The sequence below is a fragment of the Diplotaxodon limnothrissa genome, linkage group LG23 (assembly GCF_057381915.1).
Source record: "Diplotaxodon limnothrissa isolate DT_005_m linkage group LG23, D_limnothrissa_male_GT1.1, whole genome shotgun sequence".
Classification (NCBI taxonomy): Eukaryota; Metazoa; Chordata; class Actinopteri; order Cichliformes; family Cichlidae; genus Diplotaxodon; species Diplotaxodon limnothrissa.
Window position 1 is genome coordinate 32610774 of NC_140617.1, and position 12986 is coordinate 32623759.

A 12986-nucleotide genomic window follows, 5' to 3' on the forward strand; every position below is an offset into this window, starting at 1 on the left:
TTAATATAGGGACTTCTCTGATTGGATTGTTACATTTGTGATTGACATGACATTGACCAATCAGATGAAAGGAAGAAAAATAGGGTCAAAATTCGTACTTGTAACTTGCAGGGTTTTTTTGGCTAAGTCCACACACAAATCTTTTTTACACATACAAATCTTTTTTACACACACACAAATTTTTTTACACATATAAATCCTGATTTACAAGTACAAAACCGATTTACAAGTACAAAATATTTTTGACCACATTTTGAGCCCATATAAGTCTGGATCTGGATATCCAAACAAGTTATGCTACTATAGGCTCTGCTGGGAGATGCACTGAGCACTTATCTATTCTCACCTCCCCCCATTTTCCCCATTTGTTGTTTGTAGCCTCTCTGTGCTCTTCTTTCCACTCATCTCTTCCCCCTCACTCCAACCAGTCAACATATGGCTGCACCTCCCTGAGCCTGGTTCAGCCAGAGGCCTCTTCCTGTTAAAATGGTCTGTCAGATTGTTGAGGTTCTCTTTTTGTATGTTGTTGCCAGTGACAGTGACAAAAGATGGATTAATTAATGTAGTTTAATGAAATTGTTTAGACTTCTCTGTATTTTAAATTCTGTCATGCGTGAGCTTCAGAAAAGTACAAAACAAGTCCAGCTTGTCAGTGCCGAGCACTTTCACAATGCATTAACAGTGCCGCAGCAAATAGGAAGGTTCAGAGAATTGCTTTCAGTTTGTATGATTGAGCATGACTGCACAAAGAAACCTAATATAACCCAGCCTAACTGTAAGAAAACATTCTTTATTAAAGTATCTTTTCTGGAAATAAGCTTTTTTTATTTTATAAACCTCCCCTTTTATTAACATTGAGGCTGTCATTGCACTTGAGTCAGCACACATTCATGAGAAGGGGCTAGGAATGAGGAAGCGCAGCTTTGGCAAGTTAAATGGAGCATCAGTGGGCTTCAGTGTAACTCAAACACCACCTGGAGGCATCGTTGCGTAGACCTGTTTATTTAAAATACTGTCCTGAGAATCAAAAATGTTTGTAGGAAAAACCGAATTCCCAGCTAAGGTCACCATGACTTCCTACAGAGTGGACGGTGTGCCAAAAGGCCACCGTGTGATAACTAAATGTTGAATTCTTGAAGACATTCAACACATCCAAAGCATTGAAAAACACATCACCCAAAATTCATTCTCATTAGCCCTCATGAGTTTCTGACCTGACACAGGGAGGTCACATGCTTTGCTAAGACATCAGGCAACTCTGATTTGCCTGCTGTCTTCCTTTTAAGGCCCAGTTTCAATACTGTTATTTGGTTAAGTGATCAGATTGGATTCGTGTGTCTACATGTCGCCCGGCTATCTGAATGAGTTGCTATGGTAACAGTGTAATAAGTAAGCAGCTCTGCATGTGTACCTTGTCCTTTGCGTCCTGTGTTTTGCATGACAAAAGACGCTTTGTAAACTGACTTTAGCATCCACACTGACACACTTCTCTAGAAATGTCCAAATGTGGTTTCAATCCACTTAAAAAAAATGCTGGAATCTTTCTGGATACAATATAGATGTGCTAAAAATAGGTCTGAGAAAGGCTTCACACTCAGCTCCACCTAGGCTCTGTGCACAGGTACATGTATAGGAAAATGACTTCATTTGAATGTGAGTCTCTGTGATAGGTACAGGTATGTGAAACATCAGTCACAGAAAAAAAAAACATGAAATAAGGCTAAACAGAGAGTGTAACAGTGGTTTTGGAGATCATTTCTCTCAAATTATGCTGACAATTCAATACCCAAACTTTGGTCATTTAGTCATAAGATCCATAATTGCAGCTGCTGTTGCTCGGATGAAAGGCTCACTGTTAATTATTAATAAAAGCTACTTTCAGATGCTCCCTTACTCACAAGGGTCACCTCAGCAGGTAGTTCCATATTTGATTTGGCAGATTTACATGCTGTGTGTCTCTCTTTTACACAAGTCCAAACAGATCTGTGTCTAAAACAGTGAAAAGAATTTGCAGACTTTAGACTTACAGTTTAAAGTGATTGTCAAATTTTATATGTAAAATTTATGACTAAGTTTTCAGAAGTTGATCAAATGAAAGTAAATAAATTAAAACTGAGAGAATGTTCACATTACTCTGTCATTAATCTGACAATCCCCGGTGAGGAAGGACAGGGCAGGAGTATTAGGAAAACTCTGTTTTAACAGGAAGACTTCCAGCATAGCCAGGCTCAGGTAGGTGCTGTCACCTGCTGAGGCCAGGTGAGTCATAAGGAGAAAGACAAGATGAACAAAGAGCAACCACCAACAACAACAATCTTCTGGAAGTCCAAGCCTATAGCCCAGGGGTGTCGAACCCCAGGCCTCCAGGTCCAGTGTCCTGCAGGTTTTAGATCTCACCCTGGGTCAACACACCTGAATCATTTAAACCAGTCCTCTGGAGAACTTCAAGATATGTTGAGGAGGTAATTTAGCCATTTAAGTCAGCTGTGTTGGATCAAGGACACATCTAAAACCTGAATAACTAAAAATGGTTCAGGCACCTGATCCAATCCTAATTATAAGCTTTATGACACTGTCTGTCTCCTGAACCCAAACTGGAAGCCGTTTCCACAGAGGAGAAACGCCTTATAGTTGAAGGCTCTGCCTCCCCTTCTACTTTTAGAAACTGCGGGAACCACAAGTAAGCCGTGCAGGCGTATTGAAGAGTGCTCGTAAGGATAACATGGTACTATGAGGTGTTTAAGATAGAGGGCCTGAAAGATCAGATGGATTTTATGAGGATTTTAAATGGGTTTTCTGGATTTTACAAAAAGCAAAGGAAGACTAGCTAATGTGGACTTTCTGTGCAGAGCCATTTCTAATTTTTTCAATATTCTGCATTTTAAAGTTGTTACTAGAGACTTGTTACATGGTCAGGAACGACTTTTAGGCACTGCTCCTTATAACTTACCTTACTGGAGGCCAAGATATCCATGGTATGTATCAGTTTTGGCAGCATGTTTCTGAGGAATATTTAAATGAGGGTGCAGTAGGGCTGAGGTGTTAGCTGGCTGAATAAATGGCACTGCTATGGTAACAGTAAACAGTAAACAGCATGTGTGCTGGTTATTCAGATGCAAAATAAACAGGGTTTCCCATTTAAAACCACCAACAGTAGTGCTTTTGTGCATCACGCTGACCTGTGGAGGATTTCCTTCTGTATGAGACCCGTTTTCGACACTTGGAGTCATCCATGTTAGAATCAGTTTCTTGTGAGTAGGTCACCTATAAAGAGATGATGTATGATCAGACTGAACCAGCGTAAAAGTCTGTGCCATATCTGTGTCACTCGCCTCTGTTGTTCTAGAAGTAAAAATGTTAGAAGCACAAAAATTGTGTTGGTATTAAAACAACAAGCTTCCTTAACTAAGCAATATAAACTCCTGCCTGTCTTGTTGGAACACCATGTCTCTGCTGTTTTTGTTGTAATCCTAGCACGCTCTTCTCATGTGTCACCTCTGCTCTGCGTCCCTCTCTGCTTTCCAGTTCTCTAAATAAATAACCAAAGGTCAACACAAAGTGCACTCCCAGCTCTCTTTTTAAAAGATAAAACTAGCTCATTTGGATTCACACACACACACGATGCTGCTCTCTCACTTAACGTGTTATTACAACCTCCCACATCATGTCTTCTGTCCAGCGATTAGTACTCTCTCATTCTTGTCTTCCAGCAAATGAGCGATTACAGAAATTTCTTTAAAATAGAACTGAATATGAAAGCCTATATTGCTATAATCGGTGGGGCCAGCCTTATTTAAGTTACCTTTGCATTTTCATCACGGAGGTCAAACGTGAGCTCCAGGTTAGTGAAGAAGTGGTCCGCGAATTCTGGATACATGTCCAGCACCTCCAGAATGTCCTCCCTCTGAATGGTTTGCAGGTCACAATAACTTAGCGCCCGCACGTCTGCGCAGGATTTCCCCGGCTTTGCGTACAGGTGTATCATTTCTCCGAAGATGTCATTTTTGCCTAAAGAAGAAACAAGTGGGGAGGTTGACACAGGAAGTGTCATCTTTCAGCTTATGAAGGACATTTATTTTTGGCAGAAGAAATTAAATTAAAGTTACTGGAGAACATATAGCATATATAACTTGTAGATGCAGTGTTTTGCAGACTGGGGAACCTCTGCCTAAGAAACTCTCCCTCTGATGCTTTTCTTATAACCAAACATGTTACTGAGCTACAAATTAAGCTAATTAGATGCAAAATGTTCCTCCACCTGTTTTTCTTAAAATGATAACGATAAAACTTTGTTTCATATTGACTAAAATATGGATTTATGAGATTTTATTTACATTTTGTGTTATTTTTGTGTTGATCTACTTCCCTCGCAGAGAATGTGCTGACTTACATGTGATGGCCCTTGCTTATCCTAACCCTATTGTGTCATGTGCTTTCTCTAGACCTTATTGGCTGTGTGAAAAGAGCCCTTAATGAAAAACAAGCGTATAAAAGGCTCAGCAGGCTACACCTGCCCACAGCTGAGATGAGAAAAACAGGGAGACCAGATGAGATTTGCTGTGATTAAATCTGGAAGCTGTTGATAGCAGAATGCGGCTTCTGTCATCAAGCACTACATCACACCACGCTGACAACCACACAAAATTTCTCTACTCTCTTTTCTTCCGCTGTCACTTCACATTCTTTGTTTTCTATTGCTCTTCTCTTCTCTCTAACCTGCCCACTCGTTCATCCCTCCCCATTTCTTTTGTCATTTGTCTCTATATGAAAGAAATCGTGCCCTTTTTTTTCCATTAACACATATTCTCTGTTACCCTCATCCCACTATATGTACCCCCCCCCCCCCCCCACTGTGTTCTGTCCTCTCCCTTCATCTTGAGCATGCCTGTGAGGGAGCAGTAATCAGAATTTTCTTTGAAGTTAAAACAACATACCCGATAGGGAGCTCAGCTGCCAGCCCAGCCTTATTATAGCACAACTGAGCCATCTTCATTTAGCTGGCCCACCTGCATCTACACTGATGGAGGTGTACTCAGGCAAGTCCGACCAGACTGGACTGACAGGACTATCAGTCATACTCTTTTGAGGTTCCTTTTAAAGTGTTTTTGAGCTGGCTCATCAGCTGGATTCAATTGTTATTCACTAATTAAGAACATTTAGATGTTTGCATACTTGGATGCTGAATTGTTGTCAGCGGGTTTTCTGCACTGTGAAAGCTCATGCTGGCTGTAACAGCACTAGAATTCATCAAACCCTCAGACATGAGAGTATGATTTGAAGAAAAAATGTTTTTTCTGTTGCTGAAAGCCAATCAAAAACAATTATTAACAAAATGTTATACTTTGGCTCTTTGGTTAAACTTAGACAAGACAAGAAGTTTGACATCCATCTATATAAACCTACAATCAGCAGGTGGTTGATGGAAAAGAGAAAAAACCACTAACTTAAAGCATGCTGCTTTTAAAGTTAATGTTTGTTAATGTGAATGCAATTCATATCTAACGTAAATCTTTAGATGAGTAATGCAGCCCACCCAGGATGGCCACCACAACGTCATCCTTTAGGATTTCAATGGAGCCACGGGAAACAAAGTAGAGTGCTGTAAGTACATCTCCACTGTGGACTAGCGTGTCTCCAGGGGGCGCATGGGTCGTCTTAAACCTCATGGCCAAGGCCCGAAGGCAGCCCTTGGTGGCTCCGCGAAATGCTTTACGGCCCTGGAGGAGATTCTTGTTGAGGTGGAGGCAGATATCCGCCTGTAGGCACTCTGGAAAACCCTTCAGGACCTGAGTCAAAGCACACATGTGTATGGTCAGACGTATTGAGGTAGTATATTATGTAAGATGTGATGGTTCTTTTTTCTTATATTTTATGACTTTGGGTTTGGGGTGAAGCAGTAGGTCGAATTGACTTGACTTCCAGAGAAATTTAATACAGTTGCCACTTGTGCTCTTTCCTTCTTCTCAAAACCCTGCAGTAGAAATAGTCTGCAATGTCTTTTTACTGTTTTAGTGAGCCTCTGAGGAGCTTAAAATAAGAGGTAAACAGAACATTTAGAGACTGTAAAGCTGTAGATAAATGAAATCACAAAGTCAAAACACAGATTTGACATTTGAGTCTTCTGTCTGTTTCTTTATGTACTCACATAATGAGAATCCTCTAAGAATTCTAACCTCAGTAACGCTCATAATTTTTTTTTTCCAATACTCTGACCCTTTGTTTGTTGTTAAAGGATAAAAAAAACAAATACCATTTAAAAAATACTGAACCGATAAAATGTGAAGCATTCCTACACATTTACCATTACAATTACCATTTCTAGTGACATCACATTCAACTTCTGTTAAAAGGAAGTTTTTCTTTTCCACAGTCACCAGGTGTTTGGTTAAAACACTGTTGGGGTTTTTCTCTCGATTGTACAGTATTTACCTTACAGTAAAAAGTGACCTGAGGCGATTATTTTTGAACTAAAATTAAAACTTATTTTTGCACTTACCGTTTAAAGACATAACCCCCCCCCCAAAAAAAAAAAAAAAAAACCCAGCGACCACTGACAAAAAACTTAAAAATCCCAGTACAACTTGAACTGACTATTAATAAGTGTACATTTTCATAGACTGAAAGGCTTGAAAATGAGGTTTGAGTTCACTGGACATCACAAAGACATTTCTTCTTTTTGTCATTTAGACAATGACACAAGCACAGCAAAAGAAATGTTGCCTGAACAGGATTTCTGGCTCTGACATGCTTTTTGTTGCTCGCAACAAAAACTGATTAGTACATTTGGAAAGGAAAGATTGAACAACATTTGGCAAGCGCAGGTGCCGCCGCGGAGCGTGCAGCCAAGCCTCCCACAGTGGGAGGGAAACCTGGCAGTGCCCAGCGAGGCTGTGCCCACTCTCACAGGCATGATTCACTCACTCTCTCTGGTACCAGATGAATATCATGGGGTTGTGTTTGAATACACAGATTTCATGCAAAAGGAACTTCAAGACAGGCCACATGCAAGTCTACCAATGATAGACGATTACTGGGGCCTGTGAGAAACATGAAGAATTACGTGTGTGTTCCTTAATAAAGGCATGCACAAGTCGATAAAATATATGTGGTATGGTTTCACCACAGTTGTGTACAAAATAGCTATATGTCCATATATGCACAGTAAATTGTGTAACACCCTGATGAACAGAACACGTCCATTAATTACATGCATGTCTGGGGCACTAATAAAACCTTGACATGGTGTATTTGATGGTCTCATGGAGAAACTAACAAAGCATTACACTACTAATGTCAGACACAGCTAGGTGAAGCTCTAAGACTGAGGAGCATCCGTATAAACATTGTGTTAGCACATGTACCTCCTGCTCTTACCAGAGTGGTGGGGTCATTCCATTTGACATGAGGCAGACATGGAAAAAACAAACTTATATAAGTACCATGAACAGTTCATGATGACAAAAGCCTGAGTTACTGTATGCACACACAGTAACAGTGGCTTTCATTCACTTGGTTAAGGCTAAACATTGCACAGGATAATGAAAGCATTGCACTATGCCAATGACATAGCAAGATAGGTTCACACTGATGTGGTAAGAGCGTTTTTCAGAACAAGATAGTTGAAACTGAGCAGAAATGGGGTTCAAAACTTCAAACTCACAGAAATGAAATTGAAAAAGGGGGAGAAGAAGTAGCAGAGAGAAAAACCCAACAGCAATCCCAGTTTTGTTATAGTTCCGTACCAGTGCAAACACCATCCCTCTCGTACCATATTCATGTCGATGCCGTTAGTGTACGTCCAAGCGTGTTGGAAGTACTCCTCCAGCCTCTGCCTCAGTGGGTTTGGGATCTGGTGGAAGCGGATGAATTCTTTGACCCGCAGCATCTGGAGGTGATACCTGGCTGTACCTGAATACAACCTCTGGATGATGGCGGACACATTTCCAAAGATGCTGGCGTACATTAGAGCTGGGAGAGAAGCCATAGAGGTGACCTTTGAGTACAGATGGGTTCATCTCTTCATATACATAACACCTACCTTGGGAGTTGCTGCTACTGCCAGAAATGCACAAACTGATGTCCTGAATGTGGACTGTGAATCCTTTATGTTCCAATTATGCTATATCAGCAGGTTTTAACAGTGCATTTATTTATATTTAAAAAATACATTGGATCTTTCATGTAAAATGAAAACAGTACTAGTTTCAGTGTTTGGCTTTATGTCTTTCCTAACTGTCTGTATGTGCTGTCATTCAGTTATCACTCACATCCAATGAGCATAACACATATGGAAAAGATCTTCTCAGAGTTGGTGTTGGGGGAAACGTTCCCAAAGCCCACGCTGGTCAGACTGCTGAAGGTGAAGTAGAGTGCTGTGACATACTTATCTTTGATGGAAGGACCTGAGCTTGGGTCACTGTAGTTGTATTTTTTCCCTGTAAAATGCAACATAATCATTTTTCTATCCTACTTTTAAATTCAGCTTTAAAATAGAGAACTGAGGGAAGGAACTATCATCAACAGACATTACCTATTGACACCCCCAGGTTGTCCAGCCAGCCAATTTTATGCTCCAGGTAAGGCTTCTCCACATTTCCAATTGCGTACCAGATGCAGGCCAACCAGTGTGCAATGAGGGCAAAGATGCACATGAGCAGCATGAGGACAGCAGCACCATACTCTGAGTAACGGTCCAGCTTACGGGCCACTCGTACAAGCCGTAGGAGACGGGCCGTCTTTAGCAGACCGATCAGAGTGGTAGTCTGGAAAACAGAGAAGTGCACGCTCACTTAAATCTATGTGTTTTAAATACTCTACGTTTGGATATGTACATGGTACAATGTGCTAAAATATGTGATACAGGGAGTGATGGTAGTTTACTCATGTCCTTATTCTACTGGGTGATAAATCTGGGGATGTGTAGGTATTCAGGGATTTCAAAAAAAATCCTACTATTTAAAACTTCCTATTTTTTTTTCTTTTAGGCTCACGCAACACAAATAGAGTTCCTAAGATTTGTAATGTTTAGTTATTTATTTAATCTCCGACAGGGACCAGTTCCCTGTTGGAAACAGGGAACTATGGCGTTACCTGTTGAGAACAGGGAACTTGCAAATTGATAAATTATACAACACTCAAAACATGGCTAAAAGGAGTTTCTCTCATCTCTTTTTATTTATCAGGGGTTATAAATGAAAGTCTTGAAAAGTTAATAATGGCTAATAATATCGGTCTGCAAATAAATCAGTTGGGCTCTAATGGTTATCGGTCCATCAGTGATTAGGTTCACTCACTGTTTAGTTAAGCTTATAAGTGATTACCGACTCAAAAACATATGGTGTAGCTTTTTGCAACATACAGTAGTAGATCATTCGTGCTGGTATAAACAGATCTTTCAAGGTCTCAGCATCCCTTGGTGTCAGCACAACTTCCCTGCCTCAAGCTCTACAAATCATAAAATGTCAGTAAGTATCTGGCTTCTTAACTGGCATGCCAAAAAAGCGTATGAAAGAGAGAAGGTTGCTTTGGTGATTCATCTGTTGGCAGATGAAAAAAAAAACCTTTTCGATAACTGCATATGATGATGGCAAAATGAGCTTAAAAAAAACAAAAAATATCACCAGCTTGGAACCTCCATCAAAGTCTCAAAGCCAGTGTGCCAATGTGTCCCCATTTTTGACACAATGAATACAGAGTGTGTAACGTGAGAGTGGAGCGGCTATTAGTGTGGAGCAATCTGTAAACACAGTACAAGAAAATGCTAATAGGTCCAACCACTCCCTATCACACCTGGCAATTATCTTAATATCCTTAAAGAAGCACAAACCTTAGTAACTGTGCTTCGTCACTTCTGTGCTTGCCTATGCAGGTGAAAGCAAATACGACATTGATTATTCAAAGCACTAAAAAGTAAGAAGGGGGCTTGTTGTTTGTTGTTTTGTTTTGAAAGCAAATGACTGATGAGAAAGAGTGCGTCTACATCATGCTGAGGAAGAGTGCTGTAGCTGCTTCTGATGGGTCCATTAAAGAGCCTCCATTCTTCCAATCTCACCCCTAAATCACAGCCATCTGTCATTGCAGTGTTCCCTTTCAGTGACAACACAGTGAACAGTGAATGAATCTTGTATAGAAACAGATGGGCTTCAAATTATCCAGCATGCAAGTGACTCTGAGTGACCTGCACAGATGACACAGTGCATGCTGTATGATGTGTAAAATTGATTAAAATCTTAAAGTAAGTTGAATGCATTTGGGGCTAAGAGTGAAGCTAAAGCTAACATTAGGAACAAACTATATGAAAAATACCCAGAAAATATCCAAATATCCCTCTGGTCATCTGCCACTGTAGCTTTGCAGGCTCCCCTGGCCACTTTTAAAACCCAAGAGTCAACCAAGGGTGTGATATAACTTTCTGTCTTCAAAGTGGTCACATTCCTTCTATCCGACAAGAGCTCTGCACGGCACAGAACAAGCCAATAATCACCCAAATGTTTCCCTTCTTCATGTGATCTATAAAGAGAACATATTATCCACAACTATAGTGTCTACTGTCTGAGTGAACAGTTGCAGAAAAATTTCAAGTACAAATCTGTCTGTCCTTCCTGTGTGCACAAGCGAGACTGAGGGGGCTGCCTGTTACAACGAATCTGCCTCCTTTCTCTTTGTTTAGTACAGCCGTTGCTGCAGGTTTTACAGCATAATGGAGTTGGAGTGCATTTTTGTACAGTCTGCTTTAACCAAGGGGAAAACAATGCACATTTACCCTCTGAATGGAGACAGAATGTGAAGCCGGGAAGCAATCCATTACACACGCCTCACTTGATTTGCATGAAAATATTCACAGGACATCTGTTATAGAAAAGAGGATTTGCTTGTGTTGTTCACTTGACCTTAAAGGGTTAATTTAATATTTGTAATCATAAATGTCTCTTTCAGGAGGGCAGATACAGTAATATGATCAATTTTGTGGAACTGTCATGAAGTAGCTAGACACACTGGAAGCACAGTGTTTATGTAAATTTACTACCAGGCACGGAAGAGATGTATGTAACCACCCACGCACCCTGACATTTTGGCTTTGTTCCAGGTTTACAGTGGTCTGCCCAGAATTTCAGGTGAATGACATTTGAATTGTGATTTAGGTTCACTTTTTTCAGGGATCCTCCATAGTTTGCAAATGTGTCAAATGCGGGCACTATATCCATGTGAATGTGGACATAACATGCAAACTATCTGATCTTATCACAACAGGACATTGATATGAAAATGATGGAGGAGTTGAAACAAGTCCTGCAGGCAAATTCGAAGCCACATCATTTTCTTTTGTGTGCCAGCCTGCAGCCAAGTCCAATCAAAGCAGGATATCACCCAGGAATATGCACCCAATAAAATCAGCAGAAAAGACCCAACAAAACTCTTAACACATTGTCAGATGTGGTTTCCAGGCAACAAAAGTGCATGAAATTAGGGCTAAAAATAGTTCCTGTTTCTGCACAGTGAGCTAAAATAACACACCTTAAAGACCAGAGCTAAAAATGTACATGGATATGTTATTTTCAGCTTCTCTTGATTGGAGGAGGTAAAAATACAATTTTTTTTTTTTTGCCTCATCCTGACACTGTGTGCTGTGGACGCAAATTGTAAGTAGAACACATCCTGTCACTGCACAAGTCATTTGGCTGTATGATGAGGACGTATGTTGTGCTGTGGTGTCGCTCAGCTGTCTGCTCTTTTTTCCTTGCCCGCCACTCACTGGTGGCCTCTAGCCATGTACTTCCTCAAAGAAACACACACCTAATGGTAAATAAAGACTTGGCAAACCAGTAGGCTGACATCAGATCAGGACCTTGCTCTTAATACACACCTTAATCCTGGATATATCCTAATTTTATGTGTGTTTTTGAAGGTATTGCTTTGCGTATCGTGGAACCTGGAATTTTCACACATTGCAATGGACTGCATTGCCAGATTTGCTCCTGGATTGATTTGAAAATGCAAGGAAGGGGCTGGGAATCAGACCCGCTCTAGAAACAAGAGAAATGCATGTGTTTGGGGCAGTAAAGGATTGGAATATTGTATTTCCTTTAAAATGTTTTCTTACTATTAAATATTAAATGAACCTTGATGTATGTAATTTTATTTTGGAGTGCAAATAATTAAAAAATGTTTCATTTAATCTGATTTTTTTTGTATATTCTCAAGCTAGTAATTATGTCCTCTGCTGCTCCCCGTTCTCAGCAGCGGGAGTTTGCTAAGCCATCTCCCTCAGACTTGCAAGCAGAGCTGTTGGGCAGGCACAGACCTTTTTAAAGATTTGGATGGCCTGGGGCCGTAGAGTCTGTCTCTGATGAAAAGAGAGCGGAGGGAAGCAGATGCGAAAACGAAGTGTCAGATTGGTTTGGGAGTCTAAGCATTCAAGATAACATCTCAAAAAAAAAGACTGCCCAAAGTGTAGCCTGATGACACAGGGGTAACTAAGGCAGGACTGATGCTCAGCAGCTTCATGGTGTAAAAAAAGAGTTCTTTTCAATTTAGGTTTCACAAAGCTATTTCAGGTAAAAATGACCCCCCCCCCACTCATTAATCTACTGATTAAGTTTATTTAAATGTGTTCTGTACTTATTTAAATGTGACTGTACAAAGAGTTGATCTGTATCTAAGAGGACAGAGAGGATATTAAGTAGAAAAATCCCTTTGGACTTCTCTATCCCCAACCAACCCCGGCAAATGGCCGTTCCTCCCTGAGCCTGGTTCTGCTGGAGGTTTCTTCCTGTTAAAAGGGAGTTTTTCCTTCCCACTGTCCCCAAAGTGCTTGCTCATAGGGGGTTCATATGATTGATGGGTTTTTCTCTGTAGTATGTAGGGTAGGGTCTACTTTACAATATAAAACACCTTGAGGCGACTGTTGTTGTGATTTGGAGCTGTATAAATAAATTGAATTGAATTGAATTGAATTGGAAGAGTGTGTATTGAGAGATGGACGGAGT

At 40.5% G+C, this 12986-nt stretch overlaps 1 protein-coding gene across 1 annotated transcript in view; it reads right to left on the bottom strand.

Annotated features, from left to right (window-relative positions):
- The window catches only part of LOC146608537 (voltage-gated inwardly rectifying potassium channel KCNH7-like), a 73831-nt gene that overhangs the window by 8817 nt on the left and 52028 nt on the right, over positions 1 to 12986 (bottom strand). The window contains exons 9-14 of the mRNA XM_085348746.1: positions 8531 to 8762; positions 8268 to 8435; positions 7769 to 7968; positions 5534 to 5786; positions 3803 to 4008; positions 3180 to 3264 (exon numbers count right to left, since the gene is read on the bottom strand). Of these exons, the coding sequence (XP_085204872.1) occupies positions 3180 to 3264; positions 3803 to 4008; positions 5534 to 5786; positions 7769 to 7968; positions 8268 to 8435; positions 8531 to 8762 (1144 nt within the window). The remainder of the gene's footprint in view (positions 1 to 3179; positions 3265 to 3802; positions 4009 to 5533; positions 5787 to 7768; positions 7969 to 8267; positions 8436 to 8530; positions 8763 to 12986) is intronic.